This window comes from Cervus elaphus, chromosome 14, assembly GCF_910594005.1.
Source record: "Cervus elaphus chromosome 14, mCerEla1.1, whole genome shotgun sequence".
Lineage (NCBI taxonomy): Eukaryota > Metazoa > Chordata > Mammalia > Artiodactyla > Cervidae > Cervus > Cervus elaphus.
In genome coordinates, this window is record NC_057828.1 from 18230695 (window position 1) to 18256698 (window position 26004).

Consider the following 26004-nt stretch of genomic DNA (forward strand, 5'->3'; position numbering starts at 1 on the left):
AACATCTTGTACACTGAAAAAAAGATATTCTACATTTCATGTCTGCCTGAGAATCCAAGTATAAAAGTGCTTACTCTACTCCTTGTTTTCTGAATAGATGTGGAGCAATCCTTTAAGCTAATCCATCATTTTCTGTAGACTCATCTAGAAATTAATGAGGCCAAAGAAGACTAGCCATGCTGGATTGCTTCCATTTTCTAAACAGTCATTCCACTCATTCTGCTTTCATTTTCCATAGACTTAAATGTAATATTAAATTAGTAAAGATAAAAAATAAATTAAAAGATAATACTTATCATAGTATGGGATGCTCTAACATAAATACCATAGATGGAGTGATTTAAATCACACACATTTATTTCTCACATAAGGAGGAAGAAGATGGAAGACTGAGATCAAGGCACTGGAAGACTCAGTGTCTGGCAAGAATTCTCTTTCTGGTTGGAGATGGCCATCTCCTCACTATGCTGTTACATAGCAAAAGGAGTGTGAGATAACTCTCTAGTTCTTATGTAAGGGTACTAATCCCATTCATGAGAGCTTCACCCTTATTACCTCATTACTTCTAAGACCTTAACTCCCAGCACTTTCACATTGGGGATTAGGGCTTTAGCAAATAAGTTTTGAGTGAATATAAACATTCCATCCATTGCAATACCTATGTTCTTTTTCCTTCTGATGAACAATATCATGTGAAATAAGGTCAAAGGTTATTGCTTGTATTTTCATGGTAAGCAAGTCAATTTTAAGAGATGTAAATTTTCATTCCTTAAATCTTTGTATAAATTTTGCAACATTTAACATAGACACAAACCACAGTACTTGTTTATTTCCATAAAACTTGACATTTGTTAAGATCAGGAACACCCATTCATTCTTCGTGATGTTGTGGTTTAACCATTAACCAAGTTTATAATTCAGAGCACAGAGCCTTGCACCCAGCACAAGTAGTGTTCATATAGAGCCATTGTATTGAAGGTGTAACATCACATTTGTCTTGTTGATGCAGTAAACATTAATGATTAAATCAGCACCCTTGAGTGCTCTTGTATACTATCACACTCATAATTCACATTAAGTTCAATAAGACCTTTGCAGTTTTGTGGTTAGCATTATTGTTGTTCTTATTCAGGTGCTAATTCATGTCCGACTCTGCAACCTCATGGACTGCAGCACACCAGGCTTCCCTGTCCATCGCCAACTCCCAGAGCTTACTCAAACTTGTCCCTTGAGTCAGTGATGCCATCCAACCACCTCATCCTCTGTCATCCCTTTGTCCTCCCACCTTCAATCTTTCCCATCATCAGGATCTTTTCCAATGAGTCAGTTCTTTGCACCAGGTGGCCAGATTTTTGGAGCTTCAGCTTCAACATCAGTCTTTCCAATGAATATTCAGGACTGATTTCCTTTAGGACTGATGGGTTTGATCTCCTTGCAGTCCAAGGGACTCTCAAGAGTCCTCTCCATCACCACAGTTCAAAAGCATCAGTTCTTCGGTGCTCAGCTTTCTTTATAGTGTAACTCTCACATCCATACATGACTCCTGGAAAAACCATAGCTTTGACTAGATGGACATTTGTTGGCAAAGTAATGTCTTTGCTTTTTAATATGCTGTCTAGGTTGGTCATAGCTTTAATTCTGAGGAACTACTCCAAAGAGGCAAGGTGAGTGGCCTGTATATATGAGTTTAGCTATGGAATACATGCACTCAAGTGTATATCTCAATAAAAGCATCAGACATCTCAGGTGATGATCTAATGTTTTCTTTGTATAAGAATATGCAAAAATCTGAAGGTGTTGATTTTTGTCCTGTAATGTTCCTAACTGAGGGGCCTGTTTTTCCGAAGCACAGGCACTTACTCTGCTTTCGCCCTGCATTCCTTTCCGGGGGTACTGTCGGTCAGTGACCACAGTGGCTAATGACTTGATCCTTGTCGAACTAGATGATGGGCAAGGATCCTCCTCTTTTGGTTATCGATTCAACCAAGCTTTGGGAATCATTTCATGACCAATTTGTTCCACAGTGACAGGAAAGCTTATTCCTAGGTCAGGAAAAGATTTCATTGATAGGATGTGCTGTTACTGGACTAAGTCCTGTTATAGGCACCATAAAATTCTCTTTCCCACCAACCTTACTAGTCGGTTAAGCACTAGGAAATGATTCTCCCAATTGTGGAGTTACACTGTTGTGATCATACTAATCTTATACAAAACTGTATATTTCATCAATTATTTCCAGCTGCTTAGTTGTCATTATTTTTGTCAGAGGCTTGGTTATATACTGGGTAATAGAAGAAACAACAATCTTGTAGAAGAGGCAGAATTTAAGTAATATAACTGGTAGCATTAATAAGGTCAGAAGCAAGAATTAAAGCCAAGAACTTTCTTAAGGTGCAGGCCAATGTATCCCCAGTCATCTGTCCCAGTCTGTTCCATACCAATTGCTATCTTTAAGGGTAATGATATATTGGCATTATTTATAAAGTACTCAGCCCAATTTCCTAGCCTCATGCTGATTATTCTTGTTCTTGTTCAGTTGATAAGTTATGTCCGACTCTGCGACCTCATGGACTGTAATATACAAGTTTGCTCAAATTCATGTTCATTGAGTTAGTGATATTATCTAACTATCTCATCTTCTGCTGCCCCCTTCTCCTTTTGCCTTCAGTCTTTCCCAGCAACAGGGTCTTTTCCAAAACTTATGACTATTTTTAGTATGATTTAATTGTTCCCAATGTAAGGGGAACCTTAAACTTAAATGACAGAAGCATGCTGTTACCCATGTAAACCTATCCTATAACTGAGGAAGGGTCCCTCTTAATAAATGGGGGTTATGGGTTTTGACTAAAATTTAACCAATTGCTCTGATTGAGCTTGAGGTACTTTTAAAGAAAATTCATCTTATAGTTATAATCAGAGCAAGTATGAATACTGGCCAATTAAGGGAACCCACTTAGTAATATCAATAATATAAAAGAAGTATATTTCTTTTTTACATTTCCTAAGAGTTGTCTAATCAGTTGTCCATGAAAGAAGAAATTCACCAAGGTAACCAGAAGTACTAAACATAGGTAATTGACCATAAACCCAAGAATTTCATTGACTTTTAAATGCTGCATAAGATTGTACACATGATAGAGAAGCATTTGACTTATAAGTAAAAGTCCAAGAAATCAAGAAAACACTATAAATAACCATATGGGTCAGGTTTAGCATCTTGTGATAGCTGTCTACTTCTTCTTTTCTCATTTTTAAGGAGGAAAATTGGTTTACAAGTTGTCTACTTCTGATGCCATCTTCTTGTCCTGGTGTGATTTCTCCTCTGTTTGTGCATTGTTTTTAAGCGAGTTTGAGGTTAGCAGTCCTCTCTGTAGGCCAGGCTGATGCAAGAACCTTTTTTGAGTGGGAAATATGAATACAAGAATCAGTTCCCTTCAGCTTTGCTGTGCGTGAGCTAGTGAAGAGTACCTGATGAGGTTCCTTTCAGCTAGGTTGGACAGCATCCTGTAAATGATGTCTTTTCCAGTATGTGTTGCAAGTCATGGAACATCTGATCTTTGTCCGAGGATAGATCACTCTGATAAGCTTCAGAAACAAGCTTAGATGATCCATTTAATAATTCAATTAAACCTTACAGTAATACAGCATCTTGGTAGTAACAAGAAGCCATCTTGGTAGTGAGTCTTAGGCAGTAAATATAAAACACCAAATATAATTAATAAAGCCAGAACTTAATATCCACTGAAACCTACTTTTCCTTTCTAAAATTACCCTCACTTCTACAAAATATAGCCAGATGGTCTACAAAAATATAGATTATATTGTTTGCAAAAGAAGTCTTATTTCAATAAATTTGGCCTGATGATTTATGTAAGTAGTGGGTCACAGACGTTTTTTAAATTGCCTTTACTGGAACATTTTGGAATCTCAGATTAAACTTTTAAAAGGCTTCTCAAAGATGGAAAAGCCATGCTAAGGACTTGCTGTTGGATTCTGCCTGCAATATGTACAAATTTGGATGGATTCCTCTCTTCTTGAAGGTCTGCGATATACGTTGAGGTCCCTGCACCTGCCAGGAAGTAGATTTCCTTAGTCAGCTGATGAGGCTGCCTGGAACCCTGTGAGCAAAGTGCCAAGGCTGTTTTTCCAAGGGGCTTTATGGCTCCACAAAGTCCACCTTATTTCTTTAAAGCTGTCTGGTCATATCTGATTCTATGCACATTCTCAAATGTGACATTATAGTCAACCGATAACCAATGTTTCCAAATTCTAAAGGGATCAGGTAGAGAGAAAAGATAAATGTTTCAATTCTGTTTACAAAGGTATAATTTATCAAGCTGTTGTAAACCATAATTAGTTTAAAGGGAAAGGTTTCCTTACATCTGGAAAAAATTTTAAAGCCAGTAATATCATTATTCAGACAGATATAACTAATTATTGTTGATCTTTATTTTCTGTTAGCAGTTTTATGAAACAGATTTTTAATTAGAATTCTATGATTTATTAATATTACCAGTTCATTAGTAAGATGTGAAAGATATTAGAAACTTATACTTGTCAAAAAGTGGTTTCTATAAATCTTCTAGAATATGAAGCAGTTTTGCAAAAGCATCAGATAAAACAGTAACTATCTGTAAGTGACAAGACAACATGAAATGGCTAAGTATCTGATTGATAATGGCTAACTGATTACAGTACAGTTGTCAAAGAAGTTTGGTTATTTCTATGACATTTAACATCTTAATAACTAGAATTATGACTCAATACCAAGACATATCCAAATTTTAGAAATTTCTAATAATTTCTAGAACATTTATATTAATAACATTTATCCATACACTATAACCTAAGAAGGCTTATTCCCACTCATTTGACAATGCTTTCTATGTGATTTAGCATAACAAATACGCATATGCATTTGATTTCAGGGGCACTTTGATATGTCTCAGAGTTAGCTAGAGGTCAGAGAAACTTAATTTAGGATTTGACTTGGAAAGTTAAATATATCAAAAATTTAAAACACTTGGTCAAATAAGATTATAGATAACTATAAAACAATGCTTAGTTATTCATTTAAGCAAAATGACAATACAAGATTTCAAAGGCAAATACAGAAAGTTAAAGCATATTGCTTAAACAGTGAAGAAACATTACAATATGTTATCAAAAGCAAATAAATATCCCCCAATATCTTGTCCTCTTAACAGAGAAAAAACCAAATCCTAGTTTCGTATCAAATTAATTTTAATATTAAAATGTATTTACTCAAATTTATTCTTAATTAATCTATCCTAACCATACATTGTTTTTCCCATCATTTCTTTTCCACAAACCTTCTATAACTTCCTTTTTTACTTTCAGATTTTGTCCTTTTCTTTTTGTCTCATTTGAGCCTCTCTTTAGAGCAAAATTAGGCCTTCCCTGATGACTCAGACAGTAAAGAATCCGCCTGCAACATGGGAGACCTGGCTTTCATCCCTGGGTCAGGAAGATCCCCTGAGATCTGAGGGGGGAATCTTCTCCTGACCTGAGAAGAGAATGGCAACCCACTCCAGTGTGTTGCCTGCAAAATTCCATGGACAGAGAAGCCTTGTGGGCTTCAGTCCATGGAGTCACAGAGTCAGAGATGACTGAGAGACCAACACTTTCACTTTAGAGCTGTTTGTTCTACCTGAGGTCCTCACTCCGGTCCGCTGGTCTTCCTTTGACCTTCCTTTATTCTATTTTCATGGGCTTTTCTCTTCCTTGTCTTTTAGCCACCACCATTCTGGACTCCTGTTTCCTATTCTAACTACCGAACACGTATAAAGATGATTTTCTTCTTAATTTTATTGGTTTTAATTTAATGTTTTAATTACAATTATTAACTTTTAAAACCTTAATTTCTAGTGAAAACTAAGAAGTAAGCAATTATAAACTTTTACATCAAAATTCTGTAGAATAAAAAACATAAATAGTATTCATACTTTCCAAACCATGCTTTCTTATAGAAAATGTCTCAGTGTGGCACCAAACATATTTATTAATAGTCCTAAATAACTTTAGTTTCTTTGTAAGAGCCTATGCTCAGTAATTAATGTTTCAGTAATTTTATTTGGGAATGATCTAGATATTCAATAATTTCCATCATTTAACTTAATTTAGCAAATGTCTAAAGTTTCAAGTTATTAAAATTTCAAAGAAACTGTTTTAAGTAGATGTACCATAAAACATAATTATTCTTAAATAGCTCACCTAAAAGCTCTCACTCCATTTATGCCAATTTAATTCACTTTCCCTCAATAATTCTGCTCAGATTATTCATGAAATCTTCATAAGACATTGGACCACGCCAGCCATCACCCCCCATTTTTCTTGCTAACAAATTTTGTGACAGAGATAATGTGAACTTATTTGAGTTTTAGTAAACTTGTTTACAATAAAAGTGCTACACTTAATATTGATAACCCTAAGATGTGTCTATGTTAGTTAAGCCAACAAATTTAAACTAACTTTAGTAATAAATATTTATTTAATACTGAATATTTCCTAGATCACATGAAACTGAAGTTCATTTGGGTTAGTTTCTGTTTCTGAGTTTATAGAAGCACTTATTTTCCTTTAAGTCAATTAAATAGAGTTCACTTAAATGGCAACCCACTCCAGTACTCTTGCCTAGAAAATTCCATGGATGAAGGAGCCTGGTGGGCTACGGTCCATGACTTCACTTCATTTTCACTTATAATTAATTTTGACAATACCATCAAAGTATACATTAATTTATATTTATTTGTATATACAAATAAATACATATATTTATAGTGTAGAAACAGATATACATATATCCAGATATATATATATAGATTTCATAGTTTTCATTTCTAAAATTAAGTTATAAATCAGGTATTACAATATAAAACTCACTAGTTTATAAATAACAATTAGAATAAGTTATTTCCTTGCTTAAGTTTAAAAGTCCTCTTTTCCTTTTTTTTTTTTTAACTTAATATCAGGAATTGGAGAGGGTCTACATACAGTTTCCTGATCTGTACAACATTTATATCTCAAAGGCATAGTGAGAGAAAATGCAAGCTCCTCCTAGAAGGACTTCTATTCCCTTAGGTTCAGAATTTTGAAAAGATGATTTATCAAACTGGGTGTTTTCTTTTTGTTTTTTTTTTTTTAAGTTGCATACACAAAAGTCAGTTTGGGAATGTGAAAAGTGCCCTGTCTTGGCCATTTTTGTGCAAGATTTTCTTAGTTTCCAATAAAGTGAGTGCTTATGTGCTTCATACAAAATGTGCATGAGCCCAGTTGGGGGTTGGCTATCTGACTTCCCTCTGTCTTCTGTTTAGGAGACTTTATCTGGTGGCTCATTGGTAAAGAATCAACCAGCCAGTGCAGGAGCCACAGAAGATGTGGGTTCAACCCCTGGGTTGGGAAGATCCCCTGGAGAAGGAAATGGTAACCCACTCCAGTGTTCTTGCCTGGGAAATCCCATGGACAGAGGAGCCTGGCAGGCTACAGTCCGTGGAGTCACAGAGTCAGACACAACTTAGCAACTAAACAACAAGAGGAACAACAACCCCCCATTTTAAAGTTGGTTCAAGATAATATTACTATCAAAAGCTGTGTGGTGGGCTGTTGTGCTGTTTGTGAACTTACATCCTATAGGTGTTACCCTCAAGTTGTTTCTGAAATGTTATGTGTCTCAGTTTCTGACTTCTCTCACTGGCAGTCTAAAACCAGCTTGGGTGCTCAGAATACTGGATGTTCAACCCTATGTGTGCATCCTTAGGCAAGTGAGTCTTTTAGTTTGAGTGGCTTTCCTTATGAGGCTGCCAAATGGCATGAGGATTTGCTTCCACCACTCCCATAAACTTCTCAGTTGCTTGAGAAAGCTGTATCAGCTGGGAGGATCTGTGGCCCTTATCTTTGGAACTGAAAGTTCTCATTTGGTGACTTCAATTTACTCTGACCAGCCGTGTTAAATAGCCAGTTCCAACAAGGGCATCAGATAGCGCCTACCTAATGACACAGTCCAAACCACTGAGGTGTCTTTCAACTGAGCAAAATCTTGTCAATGTCTTTCAACTGGAGAATCCAGATACCTCTTCTTGAACTTAATTTCAAGGAAACCCTAGTCCTCATATCAAGGAGTTTAATAACAACTGAATAAGGCTCAGGATGTCAGTCAAGATGGGAGATCCAAGACCACATGAGAGACTCACCCAGTTCATCTGGACACATCGAGGAGGTGGATGGACACTTGGAACCCTTGCTTGTGCCAAAGACCTAGATCTTTGTAGAGTTCAGGTGAAGGAAAGAAGTCTGCTCTACATCCTTCATGGTTGTCAAAATTGTTAACTGAAAAACACAAACACACATAATGTAAGAGCTGAGTTGAGTTTTATTCAGGGCCTTCCTGGGGACTCTAACTCAGGAGATTGCCTCTCAGATAGCTCTTGAGAAATTGCCCCAAAGAGTTGAGAGTGGCCAGATACACACAATTTTGCCTAGGAAATACATGTAGTCAAGCATATAGCTCAATAAAAATTTACTGCTGGTCATGAAGATTACATATCTCCATTAATGATTTTAGTGATTTTCTATGAATGAGAAGATGCAAGAATCTGTGTTCATATTTCTTTTTTTCCTGAGATAGCTGTGATTATCTAAGGGACCTGTTTTTCCAAAGCACAGAATGCCTTATCCTGTGTTTTTTTTTTTTTTGTCCTGAATAATTAGAGAATTAGGTTTTATTTTAATAGGTATAATTGTAATTTGAATAAACCTATCTTTAATGGAGAAATAGCTGTCAGTCTCTTTGTTTCAGGTCAACATTTATCAGTCAATAGCAATTATGTAGGTTGTCACGGGACCTATTTCTATCAATAGCTTTGTCTTTTTGCAATGAATGGCATCTACTTGTTTGTTCAAAGTTCTTATAACTACGTATTTTTATTGGATTTTGTAGGTAATATTATATATTGACTCTGAAGTATGTTATTTTATTAGAATAGTGTTGATTTTTTATTTGACAGGCTGTTTTATTATTTGTTGACCACATTGTCTTTACAGATTTTTTTTTTTTTTTACAGTGAGTCTTTTTGGTTTGACAGTTAGTTTAGGAATAATCTTTGGTCTTGTGACACTCTTTACTGCGAAGGCATGGCTTTTCTGGTATTTGAATGTGTTTACCAAGCCATTCTACCTTGGAGATATCCAAACTGCAAACAGTGTCTCCTCTGTGATAGGTAAAGAACATAGTCTTTACATTTGCTTTCTGGTTGATTTCTCAAAATGTGTCTCACAATTGCCTCAATTGCTATCTTCTCTGGCAACTCTCCATTTTCATTCTGTACACATTAAGCCTTTAAGAGTATTGTTTCTGATTGAGTTCCAGCCTTCCCACTTTGTCCAGATTAGGGAGTTCCCTAAGGCAAAACTTATCTCTCCATTGGTGGTGCCCCCTTCTTTAAAGACAAAAACTCATTTTGCTTTTGCTTTTGCACATTGTATAACTCCTTTAACTAGTAGTTCTTTCTATTTTCTTCAAATTTTATAAATTATTATTGGGAGTATTCATTGAAGACAAGCTACTCTAGTGTTAGTCACTTAGTCATGTCTGATTGTTTGCAACCCCATGGACTATAGCTGCCAGGCTCTTCTGTCCATGGAATTCTGCAGGCAAGAATACTGGAGTGGATTGCCATTCCCTTCTCCAGTGGATCTTCCTGATCCAAGGATGGAATCCAAGTCTTCTGCATTGCCAGGAAGATTGTTTATCATAACTAAAAACAAGAAAAGAAAACTTGAAGCAGTTTTTATTGGAGTTTCATAAATATAGAAATACATCTGGGAAGAATTGATATCTTTCCTAGTGAGTCTTTCTATTTGTGAATACTGTGACTATAACTGCATTGATTACATATGCTTTAATATCTTTTAAATATTTGTATATTTTTATGTTTTGTTATATATAATCTTTGTTATTTATAACAAAATTTTGTTACATATAACAAGAACTACAAGTTAAGTACAATGTGAATAGTTATTCTTCTTGGAATTTTTTTGAGCTTCACCTATCTCAAGATTTATGAATTTCATAGACTTTGGAGAATTCTCACTTACTGTCATTTTATATGGAGTCTCCCCTATTTTGTCTATTTTCTTCCTCTGGAGCTATGATTAGGTATTTGTCAGTTTCTCTAATGCTATCCTCTTGATCTATTTTATATTTTCAATCTCTTATCCTCTCTGTGGGGCATATTCTCAGTATCATTATCTCAGTTATATTTAATTCACCAATTTTCTGCTCAGCTTTGCTCATCTGATGTTTTACCTCTTACTGTTTAAATTTAAATCATCATCATCATCATCATATTTCCTTTCTTTTTTCAGATTTGTTTTGGTAACCACTTGTGTCTCTCTCACATTTTATTTTACATAGAAATTATTTAAGTATGTTCCTGGTAATTGACTTCAATATAAAATAATTTCAATTTCTGTAATCAATGCTAAGATTCTGATTTTTGCACATTTCAACCTTGGTGACCCTGGTTCCTCTTTGCTTTTTTTTTTTTTCTATTGTGAGTTCATGGTCAAAAATGTCATCTGTATTGATTCTTCAAGTCCTTTACAAAATGTAAAAGATATGCACTGATGTAGAAAATATGTATATTTAGCGTCACCACAATAAAACAATTTGGGGTCGCTTTAAAATAAATTACTATTTTCATTGGTGGTTTTGAATTTTTAGATTACATGTGTTCTAAAAAAATACTTTGAATTTGTAGATTATGTATTAATATTTTCTCTTCTACTACCAGTGGGGTTACTGTAGGCACTCATCTTGCTCTCTTCTTTTCCAGAATTCTTATTTGTTTGCTTTATTGCTTGTTTTGTTTTTAAACTGACTTTCTCTTTAAATTCATAGTCTCAGTCTTCCCAGCCTCATAAAGGTCTCCAATTCAACTTCTTGCCTTTCAAGTCACTGGACTTTGTTTCTTATACCTGACATAGCCACTGAGACCTCTAGATCAGGTACACCCGTATTTTCCTTCACATTTGTCCTTTTACTTTAATTTCAGCCTCTGAAATTTACCTCACCTTTTTTTCCAGATCATAAATGCATTTAAGACATTTTTGTCAGAATTATTTGGCATTTTGTGCTGAGGAGTTTTTTAAAGTATTTCCTTTGACATTTTCCCACAAATATACATCCATAATTCAATTTTGATTTAGCAATTTTGTTTAAAGGAGTTGAATGGGGAAAGATTTTGCTTATCTCTAAAAATTCCAGTGAAACAACATTCATTTTCTTCTTTCTGAGAAGCTTATGTTCCAACTACCAAAACTAACGTGTAAAAATATAGATATTATAATAAACAATACACTTTGGTTGAAACAAGATAAGAACATATTTAGCAATAATATATGGTTGTACATTGCTTAATTACAAGTATAATAATATAGATTAAATTATATAATTAATAAGTATATAATATATATAATTATATATAAGAATCAAAGAATTAAGTTGTTGTAAGGAGGATTATTAAAAAGAAATGTTTACAGTAAAAAAAAAAGATTAAATTTGCATCTTAAACTGGCTAAGCAGAGGAAAAAGGACAATTCTGTAATGAAATTTTGTAATGAAAAAATTCATTGTGGTTGAAATTGAGCATGACATATTTAGGGAGGGGAACAAAGAGAGCCAAAATGGAGAATATATCTTATAGAGTACTGAAGCCTAAGTGGGTATTGTATGATTGTAAAGGGCTTTAAGGAGAAGGAAATGGCAACTCACTCTAGTATTCTTGCCTGGAGAATCTTATGGACAGAGGAGCCTGGCGGGCTACAGTCCACGAGATCGCAAGTCAGACACGACTTAGTGACTAAACCATCCAAACCAAACCAAAGGGCTTTAAAAGTTAGGCAAAATATACATTTTACATGAGAGTTATTAGGTATTATGCAATGAGATAAATTCATTTTAGGAAGATTAGCTTGGAAGCACACAAATGTAATAAAAAGAACAGGCACAGGGCCTCCAGAAGCTGGATCTTACTTTTATTGAGACAGAAAGGGATGAGTTGATATCCATCAGTATAGATAACAAGGATGGTTGTGTTAGGAGAGAAGAAAATAAGGTCAGAGACATTCAGTTTGGAGAGATGCTTGTCACACATATGCAGGCGTGTCAAAAACAATTCATACCATAATTGCATTCTGGTTATATGAATAGATGGACATTGCATTTGGACAAATTATGTTTTCTTTATTTAATTGAAATTATGTTTTAGATATGAATAGTATCACCAATAGAAACACTAAAATTTGATTAAATTATTTAAATAATATAATTTCCTTTTGTTTTCAAGTTTTCAGTATCCAACAGAAACATTTTATTGTTTTTTTAATTGAAAAATTGGTTATGAATTATTAAATTAATTTTGAAAATGTTTATCATACACTGGATATCAAGAAAATTATATGAAATACTAAAATAAATAAATGAATACAAGCAAGAACATTCATAATTTAGCCTTGAATATGCTTTTTATTTTAGCTTCTCTTTTTTGTTCTTAATTTACCCAATCATGTGATATTTATATTTAATTTGAAATATTAGGGTCAGAGATGAACAGGATAAAATAAATGTTCTCTTCATGATTATTTTACTTTTAGAAACTTCTATTTATATTATTTAGATTTTCAACTTTGTATTCATCATTAACATATTTCAAAACTAATAAAGGTTCAGAAAATTTTAATGGGAAAACTTAAGCATAAACACTGCAAACTGATTTAGGTACATTATGATAATAAAATGGTGAAGTAAACAAATATATCTTCTCCCTCACAGCATGTATAATGTAATGAAGGATACAGATGATCAGGTAATAATGACTTGGTGTAATGAATATTATGCTGGATGAAAACAGGGGTGTTATAAAAGCACATAGGAGAGACCATGGCACTTGTGTCAATATTCCTCAATTATACTACTTAATAGACTGAACTTTCACAAAATACTTTTCAAGTTTTATTAACTTATCATGTAAGTGATTCAGTTGGCAAAATAGTTCAGTTTTTAATTTGGAGGAAATTAAATGTGGAGTCTATTTTTTAAATAATATATTCCCTTAATGTACAGTAAAGTAATTGTGTTGTATTTCTCACATTTCACACCCTGAATGTTGCATTTTTCTTTTCATATTTTATGTCATAAGAAAGAAAACATCTCTGTCGGTTTTTCTTTAACTATACTATTAAATGCAGCACAAATGTGGACAAAACGTTTCAGTTGCAGATTTTTCTGTGTGTGCTATTCAATTAAATGAATTACAGTTTAGTTGGACTGAAGCTTTTTGGTTTGATATAGTCCCACTTAGTACTTTTTGTTCTTGCTGTTTGTACTTTTGGTGTTCAGTTCAGTTCAGTTCAGTCATGTCTGTCTCTCCCCATGGACTGCAGCATGCCAGCCCTCCCTGTCCATTATCAGCTCCCAGAGTTTACTCAGACTCATGTCCATTGAGTCAGTGATGCCATCCAACCATCTCATCCTCTGTCATCCCCTTCTCCTGCTGCCTTCAATCTTTCCCAGCATCAGGGTCTTTTCAAATGAGTCAGCTCTTCGCATCAGGTGGCCAAAGTATTGGAGTTTCAGCTTCAACATCAGTCCTTCCAATGAGCATTCAGGACTGATTTCCTTTAGGATGGACTGGTTGGATCTCCTTGCAGTCCAAGGGACTCTCAAGAGTCTTCTCCAACACCACAGTTTAAAGCATCAAGTCTTTGACACTCAGCTTTCTTTATAGTCCAACTCTCACATCCATACATGACTACTGGAAAAACCATAGCCTTGACTAGATGGACGTTTGTTGACAAAGTAATTTCTCTTAAAAAAATGTGCTGTCTAGTTTGGTCATAACTTTTCTTCCAAGGAGCAAGCCTCTTTTTATTTCAGGACTGCAGTCACCATCTGCAGTGATTTCAGAGCCCCCAAAAATAAAGTCAGCCACTGTTTCCACTGTTTCCCCATCTATTTGCCATGAAGTGATGGGACCGGATGCCATGATATTTTTTTTGTAAATGTTGAGCTTTAAGCCAACTTTTTCACTCTCCTCTTTCACTTTCATCAAGAGGCTCTTTAGTTTTTCCTCACTTTCTGCCATCCCATTCCCACCGGAGACGCTCAGAGGGCCCAAACAAACCTTGTGCACACCAGGACCCAAGGACCCCACAGAGACTGGGGCAGAACTGTGTTTGGGCATCTCCTAGGGAGGTACGGGTCGGCAGTGGTCTGCTGCAGGGATAGGGGCTCTGGGTGTGGGTATGGCATATGTCCTTTTGTAGGAGGTCGCCATTAACCCCACTATACAGCTGCCAGAACTTACATAGGACTTCTGGTGTTATATCCCCATATTGGCAGAGTAACAATGACCGGGATGTACGTTCAGTTCTGTCACTTACTAGCTAGTTGACCTTCTACAAGTTCTAATTATTTAAGATTTTTACAGCTCATACTTTAAACACAGATTGGATAACAAGGGTTTGTACTTCAAGGTGTAGTTGAGAATTGGGAGAGTTAATGAAATGCCTGTAAATGGACTGTGTGCTTGACAAAACCTCGGCTAATATTGTCTTTAAAATATCACCTACATCTTCAACTGCTTCCCTCACTCTTTCATTGTCCTCCTACAAGCCAAAAGTTTTAGTAGATACTTGAATTCAAGTTTATAAAAATGAAATGTGTGTGTATATATGCATCTATAGGTCTATAGATGTGTATCTATCAACACATGTGATATATATATGTGTGTGTGTGTACACACACATACACACACACACACACACATATATGCTTATTCACTTCAGTCGTGTCTGACTCTCTGTGACCCCATGGACTTCAGCCCACCAGGCTCCTCTGTCCGTGGGATTCTCCAGGCAAGAATACTGGGGTGGGTTGCCATGCCCTCCTCCAGGGGATCTTCTTCACCCAGGGACTGAACTCGGGTCTCCTTCAGCTCCTGCATTTCAGGCGGATTCTTTACCACTGTGCCACCAGGAAAGCCCATATATATATATACATATGCATAAATGATGCTTCTTTGGGAGACTCATAGCCGAGGGACCTTTGACAATGACATCCTGTTTCTCAGGATGTGATATTATTTCCAAGAGTGAGACTGTTGTGTGATGAGTGTGTCAACATGAGCCCCAGGTCATGTCGCGGCTGAGACGGACAGAGCAGCAGAGCTGGAAGAGAGAGTGACAGCCTATTGTTTGGCATCGTTTGTCTGTGACTGCGCTAATAATCAGTTTATGACTGCTTAAATGGCTGTGGGCACTTAATCCCAAATTCTTATTCAGTTTAAAGTATTAGGGTTGAAGAAGAACAAATCTATGAAAGCTGAAGTGAATAATGAATGAAACGAATAATATTTAACTTCAAAAATAGACTGAAGTTGTGCTGTTTAGATTTTAAAATTCAGGTCCACACTGCACAGATTTGGAAAGCCAAAAAAGATTAGAAGGTTGGAAAAAGGGACCTTTGAAATAAGATTATTAGTGCTCAGAGAGGATTTAACTGTGAGAGAAGGTAATTGTTTCTGTATCAACATATGTTCTAATACCTCAGTGCAAACTGACATGCATCAGGATATATGTCCCAAATTTGAAAAATATTGTTTGTTCAGATTTTTGAGTTTCCAAATTAATATAGAGGCTATCTTAATCATGTTATCAATAACTAGGTCTATCTGATACGTGAGATAAAGAGTAAGATTATGCATGTAATCCACAAATCGTTGAAGATAAAGTGAAAATTTCCACTTTCTAGAGGAAAATAGCATTTGTAATAAAGAAACTGCATGTGATGCTATTTCTTTCTTTTTCTTTTTTTGATGCTATTTCTTTAAAAGGTAACAGTAGTTATAATAGTCATCATAAGAATAAGCACTCACATTTATTTATCACTTGTTCTGTGTACAGGCACGCTTTTAATGGATTTTCTTGCTATTTCCCTTTAATTCTTACAACTATGTATATTTTATTCCCATTTTCCATATGAGTCAAGGAAACCAAGGTTCACTGATAGTTTAGCTCCCAAAAGATGATTGAAGTCAATGGAGTGGGCTGTAACTCAAGTACCTAATTTTATATAATAATTTAAAGTTATCTCTTTATCTTTGATGCTTTCCAGCATGACAATAAATAGATATTTTTCCTTAACTCATTTTTCCTTACTACTTGACACACATTAAAAAAAATTAGATTTGCTTCGAGTCCTTTTTCATTGTAATACCTAATACATTATATATAATTGTGAAAGTTGTTGAAACTATGACTCTATGTATTTTTCAAATTGTAAAATGGGTTTAAGTTTTACATCTACTGTTGAAGGATTAAAAATAACAAAGTGACTGGCCCATGATATGAGGGAAATTCAGTAAATAATTTGTTAATGTAAATGTAACATAGTAGAATTCTAAAAGTAGGTTTTAGGGTTTTGATTTATTTCCCTGGTAGCTCAACTGGTAAAGAATCTGCCTGCAATGTAGGTAACCCCAGTTCGATTCCTGGGTCAGGAAGATACACTGGAGAAAAGATGCTGCTGCTTCTAAGTCACTTCAGTCGTGTCCGCCTCTGCTCAACCCCATAGATGGCAGCCCACCAGGCTCCTCCGTCCCTGGGATTCTCCAGGCAAGGACACTGGAGTAGGTTGCCATTTCCTTCTCCGGAGAAAGGATAGGCTACCTTTATTATTGGGCTTCTCTGGTGGCTCAGCTGGTAAAGAATCCACCTGCAATGCAGGAGACCTGGATTTGATCCCTAGGTTGAGAAGATCCCCTGGAGAAGGGAACAGCTACCCACTCCAGTATAATTGCCTGGAGAATTCCATGGACTGTATAGTCCATGGGGTCGCAAAGAGTTGGATGCGACTGAGTGACTTTCACTTTCACTTTTTTTTCTATGTATGTGTATGCCAAAAATTTCTATTTTAGGGTTTGCAAATTTAGCATACATTTAGCCTCAAGGCCACAAATGTATGTTAATTCAATGCTGTCTGCTGCTATACAGACATTTTAACTTCTCTCTGTCTTCTTCTGGACGTGTTCTTAAAAGTTCATGGCTAACTGGTATTTCTGTATATGAGTGCTCAGTCAGTCAGTTGTATCTGACTCTGTGCAACCCTCTGGACTGTAGACTGTCGGGCTTCTCTGTCCGTGGAATTCTCTAGGCAAAAATCCTGGAGCAGATTGTCACTTCCTTCTCCAGAGGATCTTCCCGACCCAGGGATCAAACCCGTGTCTCTTGCATCCCCTGCATTGGCAGACAGATTCTTTACCACTACACCACCTGGGAAGCCCTAAAGAGCCCTAATAGCTATTGTGGTTGTTAATTTTCATATAGAACCTTAAACAGTGTCTGTGTACATAAAAGTTCTCTGAGACTGCATATTTTATTTTAATTAAAATAAAATACTATTGGTATAATACAAAGAGAAAGTGACGTGAAAGCCACTCAGTCGTGTCCAGCTCTTTGTGACCCCATGGACTATACAGTCCATGGAATTCTCCAGCCCAGAAAACTGGAGTGGGTAGCCATTGCTTTCTCCAGGGAATCTTCCCAACTCAAGGATCAAACCCAGGTTTCCTGCATTGCAGGCAGATTCTTTATCAGCTGAGCCACCAGCAAAACCCATAAAGAGAAAGCTAGTTACTAAATATGTACATGGGGCTTCCTTGGTGGCTCAGACAGTAAAGCATCTGCCTGCAATTCAGGAGACCTGGGTTAAATCCCTGGGTTGGGAAGATTCCCTGGAGAAGCAAATGTCAACCCACTCCAGTACTCTTGCCTGGAAAATCCCATGGACAGAGAAGCCTGGTGGGCTGCAGTCTGTGGGGTCGCAGAGAGTCAGACATGACTGAGCGACTTCACTGACTCTTGCCTAAATCCGTTTGCCAATCTTTACTGCACACAGAATAAATTTAAAACCGAAACAGAATTCTGCCTGATCTGGCCACTACTTAGTTCACAGTCTAATACTGCATTGATATGCTCTCTGCTCCAGCTATACTGGCTTTCATTTCGTTCCTGAAAACAAGACCCTTCCTACCAAGTCCTCTGTACCTACAACTCTTTTAGTGCAATGCTCTTTGCTTTGACCACACTGGCTTTGTCTGTGGGGCTGGATATTTTTAAAAGAGCTTCCTAGGCCCTGCTTCTAGGGATTCATATAGTATGTCTGGGGTGGGGTCCAGGAATCTATTTTTACCAATCCCACTTAACACTGCTGATGGGAAGAGAATGCAAAAGGTGAGAGTTGTGAGTTAATTTTATTTGGGGCAAAATGAGGACTAATTGTCTGGGAGATAGCATTTCAGATAACTCGGAGAGCTGCTCTGAAGAGGTAGGAGGAGAGGTCAGTGTTATATATAATTTCAGATAAGGAAGTCCATGCAGTCAAGCATACATTTTGGCCAAGGCTTGCTGCTTATAATGAACAGATGCCATCCTTAATGACTTTAGTGTTTTTCTACATATGAGGAGATGTAAGAGTTGGACCCATAAAATCACCTTTTGAAAATATCTAACTATCTGAAGATCTGTCTGCTAGTTTTTCCCAGTGCACAGATGCCTCATTCCTGAACTTGACCCTGAACTCCTTTAAAGGGGGGTGTTGAAGGTCAGTGGCTGCAGTGACTAGTGACTTAGTCCTTGTAGAGGCAGATGGCAAGTGCCAGTTTTTAGTTGGCAACATCATTCAAAACTACAAGGCCAAGACTATATCTTCTTTGATATTCTTTATAACAGTATGTTGGATACTAGCATTTCATTCATATTGTTGCATTGTTGGCAGCTACCATGTCTGGGGCTCTGTGATGGTGGGATTTGTTACATCATTTCATCCTGACAGCAGAGCAACAGGCAAACTGAGGGTGAGCTTCTGAGATTCAGAAAGCCGTACACATTCCCCAGCATCATGCAGAATCAAAATCTGAACCAGTGTTTCTTTGAATTCTAAAATTTCCACTCAAAGAGACTAAAGTGACTTGTCCCCAGTCACCAGGTAAAATCTGTCCTAGAAATCCAGTGTTCATACTTCTGGTCTAATGCTCTTTTGATACTCACATAATGTATGTTCTGTGGAGAAGAACAGATTTTTTTTTTTTTCCTTAGAACAGATTTTTAAATACACAGAGAAGACTTCCCTGGTGACCCAGTGGTTAAGACTTCACCTTCTAATGCTTGAGGTATGGGGTTCAATCCCTGGTTGGGGAGCTAAGATTCCCCTATGTCTCATGGCCAAAAAACCAAAAAATAAATAAATAAAACAGAAACAATATTGTCACAAATTCAATAAAGGCTTTAAAAAGGATCTACACACATTGACATGAATCAGCCATGGATTTACATGTGTTCCCCATCCTGATCCCCCCTCCCGCCTCCCTCCCCACCCCATCCCTCTGGGTCTTCCCAGTGCACCAAAAAAATAATTCTTTAATGAAGAAAGAAAGAAAGAATGTTGTCAGCGAACAGAGACAACTGAACCGAACTTATGTCTAATCTCAACTTTCTACCTGATTTCTCAAATATAAACATGCTATAGGCTTTTAGCTAATTCTATTTTTTTTTCCAAAAGTTTAACTTAACTCTGGAAGGTATTTTCTTTTTGTAACACTATCACATAAAAGCTTTTTTTTTTCCAAATGCACTCACTTCTTGATAGATAAGGAGTGTTTAAGCCCCTTGAATCTCTTCATATCATTATCATTATCAATTCATTGACTTTAATACTGTCTTCCCTTCATTTTTTCTTCTATAATTCTATCATTTGTATAGTTCCTTCACTTTAATTTATTTTCTCTCCCTCCCTTTACTCCTTCTCTCCTTTTTCTTTCCTATTTCCTTTGCTTAGTAAATATTTATTGACATGCTATCAAGTAGATATCAGAAACAGTGCCACATGTTAGATAAAGAGCAACAAAGGACTTACTTCCCTGCCAGGAGTTCATTTTTCAAAGTGCATCCTCTAAACCTAACCCCAGTAGACCCTAAATAGTTTATGTGAATAAAAGTTATGTATGAGAATAAAAAATGTGGCATTACTTTGTTTTAATACTTAACTATAAAGGAAAAGATTGATGCTTTTGAATTGTGGTGCTGGAGAAGACTCATGAGAGTTCCTTGGACAGCAAGGAACTCAGACTAGTCAATCTTAAAAGGAAATCAACCCTGAATATTCACTGGAAAGATTAATGCTGAAGCTGAAGCTCCAATACTTTGGCCACCTGATGGGAAGAGCCAACTCACTAGAAAAGACCCTCATGCTAGGAAAGACTGAAGGCAAAAGGAGAAGGGTGGGTGACAGAGGATGAGATGTTAGTATCACAGACTCAATGGACATAAGTTTGATCAAACTCTGGGAGACAGTGAAGGACAGAGAAACCTGGCATGCTATGGCCCATAGAGTCACAAAGATTCAGACATGACTTAGCAACTGAACAACACATAAAAGAAATGGAGTTTTAAAAAAACACTTGAGTTCAGTTCAGTTGCTGTTGTGTCTGACTCTTTGTGACCCCATGGACTGCAGCATGCCAGGCTTCTTTAATGTTGAAAATATTTCTCTTCAAAAATTTAAGTTTAAATTTTAAAAATACAGTTAAAGTTTACTTTGTCAGGAGAAAAAAAAAAAAAGAACTACATGATCTATTGGATAAAGTGAAAACCCATGTACAAATGTGAAATTTGCTCCATTTCCTATTTTTGACCACTGCCTTCACTAAGATTTTACAGGTAGTAATGAATAATTATTGAATTTTGTTCCTTTAAAAATCTATTTCCTACCTATGAAGTAATTAAACAAGTAAAAAGGTAGGTAATAGGGAATAAAGGACAAGAAACAGCAAGGAAGGAAACATATGTAAGTTCTTCTGTCCTAGGGAATAGGAGCTTTGACAGCATACTGAATTATCAGTACTCATATATGACAGGCTGAAACCCACGAACTTCAGCAATGCATTCCTTCAGTAATGCATCTGCAGGGGATGTGAAAAGAATTGTAAAAGGCTGAGAAAGTCACTGCTTTTCTAAAGTGTCCAGATGAGTTTTTCTACGATAGCCTAGTTTTGTGAGCTCTGTAGACTTGGGCCTATTTATTTCATTTTCTTGGTTTGTCCTTATGATTTGGAAACACAATGAGAGCTTACAGTAAGAGATGGATTGGCTCAGGGAATTTATGCTTTGATTCTAGGGAAGAAAATATAATGTTCAATCCAGATAGGGTATATATTTTATATGCTTTATATTCGATAGATATAAATAGGGCTACAGAGAGAAAGAGAAAAAAGAGAAATAAGGAAGAAAGAAAGAAGGACAGAATGGAAGGAAGGGAAAAAAGAGAAGGAGAAAAAGAAAGGAGGTAACAGGGAGAGAGATTAATTCATTGACAGTGAACTGATGAGATAAACATATCAGTAACTGCAGATCACAAGTCAGTAATAATTTCTGGATTCTGAGACTGAATACAGAAATCATGAATCAAGCTATTTCCTCAACCAGAAAAGGAAAACTTTTTGCACATTTATTTATTTATTTATTTATTTTTGCACAGCAAGAAAACAAGGAAGGAGAGGATAGAAGAGATGCTCATATAGATGTATGGCTCACCAACTGCCAATCATTGCTATTTACAACCCCTGGGCATCCTCCTGGGAGAGTTTTCTAAGAACTTATTTTTAAAATATCTTGGGAAAGTTAGAAATGATTTTAATAGGTGTAGTTTCCCAGTCAGTGTTTTTCAGTGCAAGAGACAATTAAGAGGAAAATACTTTGTGTTTTGGTTGAGCTTAATTAGGTTTTACCTTCTTTCTAGGTCTATAGAAAACAGTTGCATTTAGGGACTCTGGGAAAGAAAGGTTTTTAAAATAGACATTTACTGAGATTTTTATACAGATTTAATTGTGCAGATGTCAAGAATATGTTGTGTAACTCCACCTCCTGCATCTTGGGAATTAGGTCTTCACAGTGGTATGAAAAATGAAGTTTAATGCTTTAACTTTCACTGAAAAATATGTGCAAAATGTTCCTTTAATTTGTCCGTGCATTTTATCTAATATTCATTAAGTATTAGAGCACTGTGATCTCCCAGCATTCTGCTAGGCCCAAGATCTAAAGCTGCAACCAAAGCATATATGATTTTGGCAAGTTGAATATTATAGTTAATGAGATAAATGGAGTATAAACAAGTAAGTACACAATATAACACTTTAAGTGGAAAAAGGCACTATGAAGAAAAATAACTGAATATTATGAGTAGGAATAAAGGAGTTATTCAATTTATTTGGAAAAAACAGGGAAGAGCTTCCTTAAAAAAAAAAAAAAAAGTGTTATATCACAATAGGAGAATGAGCAAGGACCAAAAATGAATATATAACTCAAAAATTGTTCTGAATGTGATAATAAATTGTTCTGATTGATGATTTACACATTCATATTTGTATTTTACTGCATATACAAATTATTTAAATGGTAGCAATGTAATGTCTAAAGGATTGGATACAATATACACAATTTGCAGAAAATCTCATATGTACTGAATAATAAACACTGGAAAGGCATAAAAATACCAAAAAATATACAATTTTTGGTGTCTACTGTGACACATGCTCTGTGCAATAGTCAAAACACATGTAGCCAGTCTGAGGCAAACTATTTCTCACAAGAACTTAATATGAACGATATTAGTAACTTGAGCGCTAAGTCACTTGAGTCGTGTTGACTCTTTGCCACTCTATGGACTGTAGACTTCCAGGCTCCTCTGTCCATGGGATTCTCCAGGCAAGAATACTGGAGTGGGTTGTCATTTCCTCCTCCAGGGGATCTTCCCGACCCAGAGAGCAAACTCCCATCTCTTGTCTCCTGCATTGGTAGGTGGGTTCTTTACCACTAGCACTGCCTGGGAAGCCCGTTACTAACTTAGGTCATTCAACATTTCCACTGTTTTGCAGCTAGTATGAGAAAGCAGCAAGATAAAAACAAATTGTCTGATTACACAGCCACATGCTTTTCCTTAATTATTTTACTGAGATTTTAGACACACTAAAAGAATTTGAATAATGTGGGAAAAGAGGAAAAGTGAGATCTTAAATTTGCATGAAGATTAGCCTGATTTCTAAATATAAATTTTAAAATGTTAATTATTCAAATCAAACCCATTCAACTAACACACTTAACCCTTATTAAAAGAACTCGTAGTTGGTTTTAATGAGATATTTTCAACAATTTTCTTGAGCAGCCTGGAAGGATAAAAATCAAACATGTTTTAATAATATTTTCCCTCTCAGTGGGTACTTGTTCTTTCAATGTTGATGAAACCCTAGCATTTAAATCCATTGACTGAACATTTAGAATAGTTTTAATTTCATCTTTTACTTAGGATTCCTGCAGCATAGTGCACTATGAAGCTAAGAGTGAATGAATGAACAATCGTCATTTATGCACTCAAATTCTACTGCAGATATTTAATAATAAGACATTTTATTTCCTTTTGTTGGATATCATTTCAAAACTATAACAAACCCAATTATATTCACAATCCGCTTCCAAGGACACTAATGAGATGCCATGCAATCTCTTAAGAAGATATTTCTTAAGAAATATCTTAAGTTTTCCAGTTCAAATCAAATGTATCTATATTCAGTCTTATGCAATGATGAATGAAATATATATATATAATTTAAATATATACATATTATGTATGTATATTCATATTTTTTTCAATGGTGAACTAAATGGATTTTTTAAAAAATCTCAGTTAAATAACTGACGGGAAAGGTCCTAAGAACGTAATAGTGAAGCTTTCAGACATAAGGTAACTTGACTGCAGGATACACACACAGACACACAAATTAATGCTTTTTTTTTTCATTTAGTTTTATTAGTTGGAGGCTAATTACTTTACAATATTGTAGTCGGTTTTGTCATGCACTGACATGAATCAGCCATGGAGTTACATGTATTCCCCATCCCGATCCCCCCTCCCACCTCCCTCTCTACCCGATCCCTCTGGGTCTTCCCAGTGCACCAGGCCCGAACACTTGTCTCCTGCATCCAGCCTGGGCTGGTGATCGAAAACGAATGCTTTTGTATTTATATAGTTTCCTTTTGTTTTCTGTTCCTAGAACTTCAACCTACTGGCTCACTCGCATCCAGTCTTTTCTCTACTGCAATGAGAACGGCCTCCTGGGCAGCTTTTCAGAAGAGACGCACTCCTGCACGTGTCCCAACGACCAGGTGGTCTGCACGGCCTTCCTCCCCTGCACGGTGGGCGACGCGGCCGCCTGTCTCACCTGCGCCCCAGACAACCGCACCCGCTGCGGCGCCTGCAACACGGGCTACATGCTGAGCCAGGGCTTCTGCAAACCCGAGGTCGCCGAGTCCACTGACCACTACATCGGCTTCGAGACCGACCTGCAAGACCTGGAGATGAAGTACCTGTTGCAGAAAACCGACAGGCGGCTGGAGGTGCACGCCATCTTCATCAGCAACGACATGCGCCTCAACAGCTGGTTCGACCCCTCCTGGCGCAAGAGGATGCTCCTCACCTTAAAGAGCAACAAGTACAAGTCAAGCCTGGTCCACATGATCCTGGGTCTCTCTTTACAGATCTGTTTAACGAAGAACAGCACCCTGGAGCCCGTGTTGGCCGTCTACATCAATCCCTTCGGAGGCAGCCACTCTGAGAGCTGGTTTATGCCTGTGAATGAAAACAGCTTCCCCGACTGGGAGCGGACTAAGCTGGACCTCCCCCTGCAGTGTTACAACTGGTCGCTGACTCTGGGGAACAAGTGGAAGACGTTTTTTGAGACCGTGCACATCTACCTGAGGAGTCGCATCAAGTCAAACGGCCCCAACGGCAACGAGAGCATCTACTACGAACCCCTGGAGTTTATTGACCCATCCCGGAACCTGGGTTATATGAAAATCAATAACATTCAAGTGTTTGGCTACAGCATGCACTTTGACCCGGAAGCCATCCGGGACCTGATTCTGCAGCTGGACTACCCCTATACTCAGGGATCCCAGGACTCAGCACTTTTGCAGCTTCTAGAGATAAGAGACCGTGTAAATAAACTCTCCCCACCCGGTCAACGTCGTCTAGATCTCTTCTCTTGCTTGCTTCGTCATAGACTCAAGCTGTCTACTAGTGAGGTGGTGAGAATCCAATCTGCTCTGCAGGCGTTTAATGCCAAATTGCCAAACACAGTGGATTATGACACGACCAAATTATGTAGTTAACCATACATGTCAAGCACAACCCAAAATCTTGAAGGAGTTTTTACAGTGCTTTTGTGGAACAGTTTATGTTTGGAAGAGTACCTTTAAATTGTCTTTTCAATATCTGTCTTATATCCGTCAATAACATTGGATGGCAATTTACACACATGGACTTGCTGACAACGAATATATTATACTGCAGTTTTGGTTTCTGAATGAAATAAATACTGACACCAGTCTAGAAGACATTCTACTTTTTACAATAAATTTCATTTGTAATTTTATATGTTCCGTGGCAATGCTTTTGTGCATTACATCCTCTAGAGGGAACATAAAAAGATACCAATAAAATTTTGTAGCTGAACAGTTATTAAAAAGAAATGCTGTGGGATTCCTTTTTTCCATGAAATGAGTTCTATTTTGATATAGCTTGTTAGAACCTGGGGAAAATTCCCAAAATTTTTTAATTGAAACATTTGACGGTTCCTTTCAAAAGCCTTTAGGAAAAACCCAACTAGGTAGAATGCCTAGCGTTCAGTTGTATTTTTATGGTTAACAGCATAATGGCGGTGCTTTATTACCTATACTTATAAACCAGACACCATCATTATTAAAATAAACAGACAAACATTTCTCAACTAAATATCCAAACATTCTGGCAAACACACAGAAAGTCAGTGTGCTTATAAGCACATCACGGAGAAAGTAAAGCCTTCATTTCCTCAGCAA

At 36.7% G+C, this 26004-nt stretch overlaps 1 protein-coding gene across 3 annotated transcripts in view; it reads left to right on the plus strand.

The window, feature by feature from the left end:
• Positions 1 to 25656, plus strand: part of BRINP3 (BMP/retinoic acid inducible neural specific 3) — a 454878-nt gene extending 429222 nt beyond the window's left edge. For all 3 annotated transcript variants that reach the window (XM_043924282.1, XM_043924284.1, XM_043924283.1), the window contains exon 8: positions 24180 to 25656. In XM_043924282.1, the coding sequence (XP_043780217.1) occupies positions 24180 to 25296 (1117 nt within the window). In that variant the 3' untranslated portion in view covers positions 25297 to 25656. The remainder of the gene's footprint in view (positions 1 to 24179) is intronic.
• The last annotated feature ends 348 nt before the right edge of the window (positions 25657 to 26004 follow it).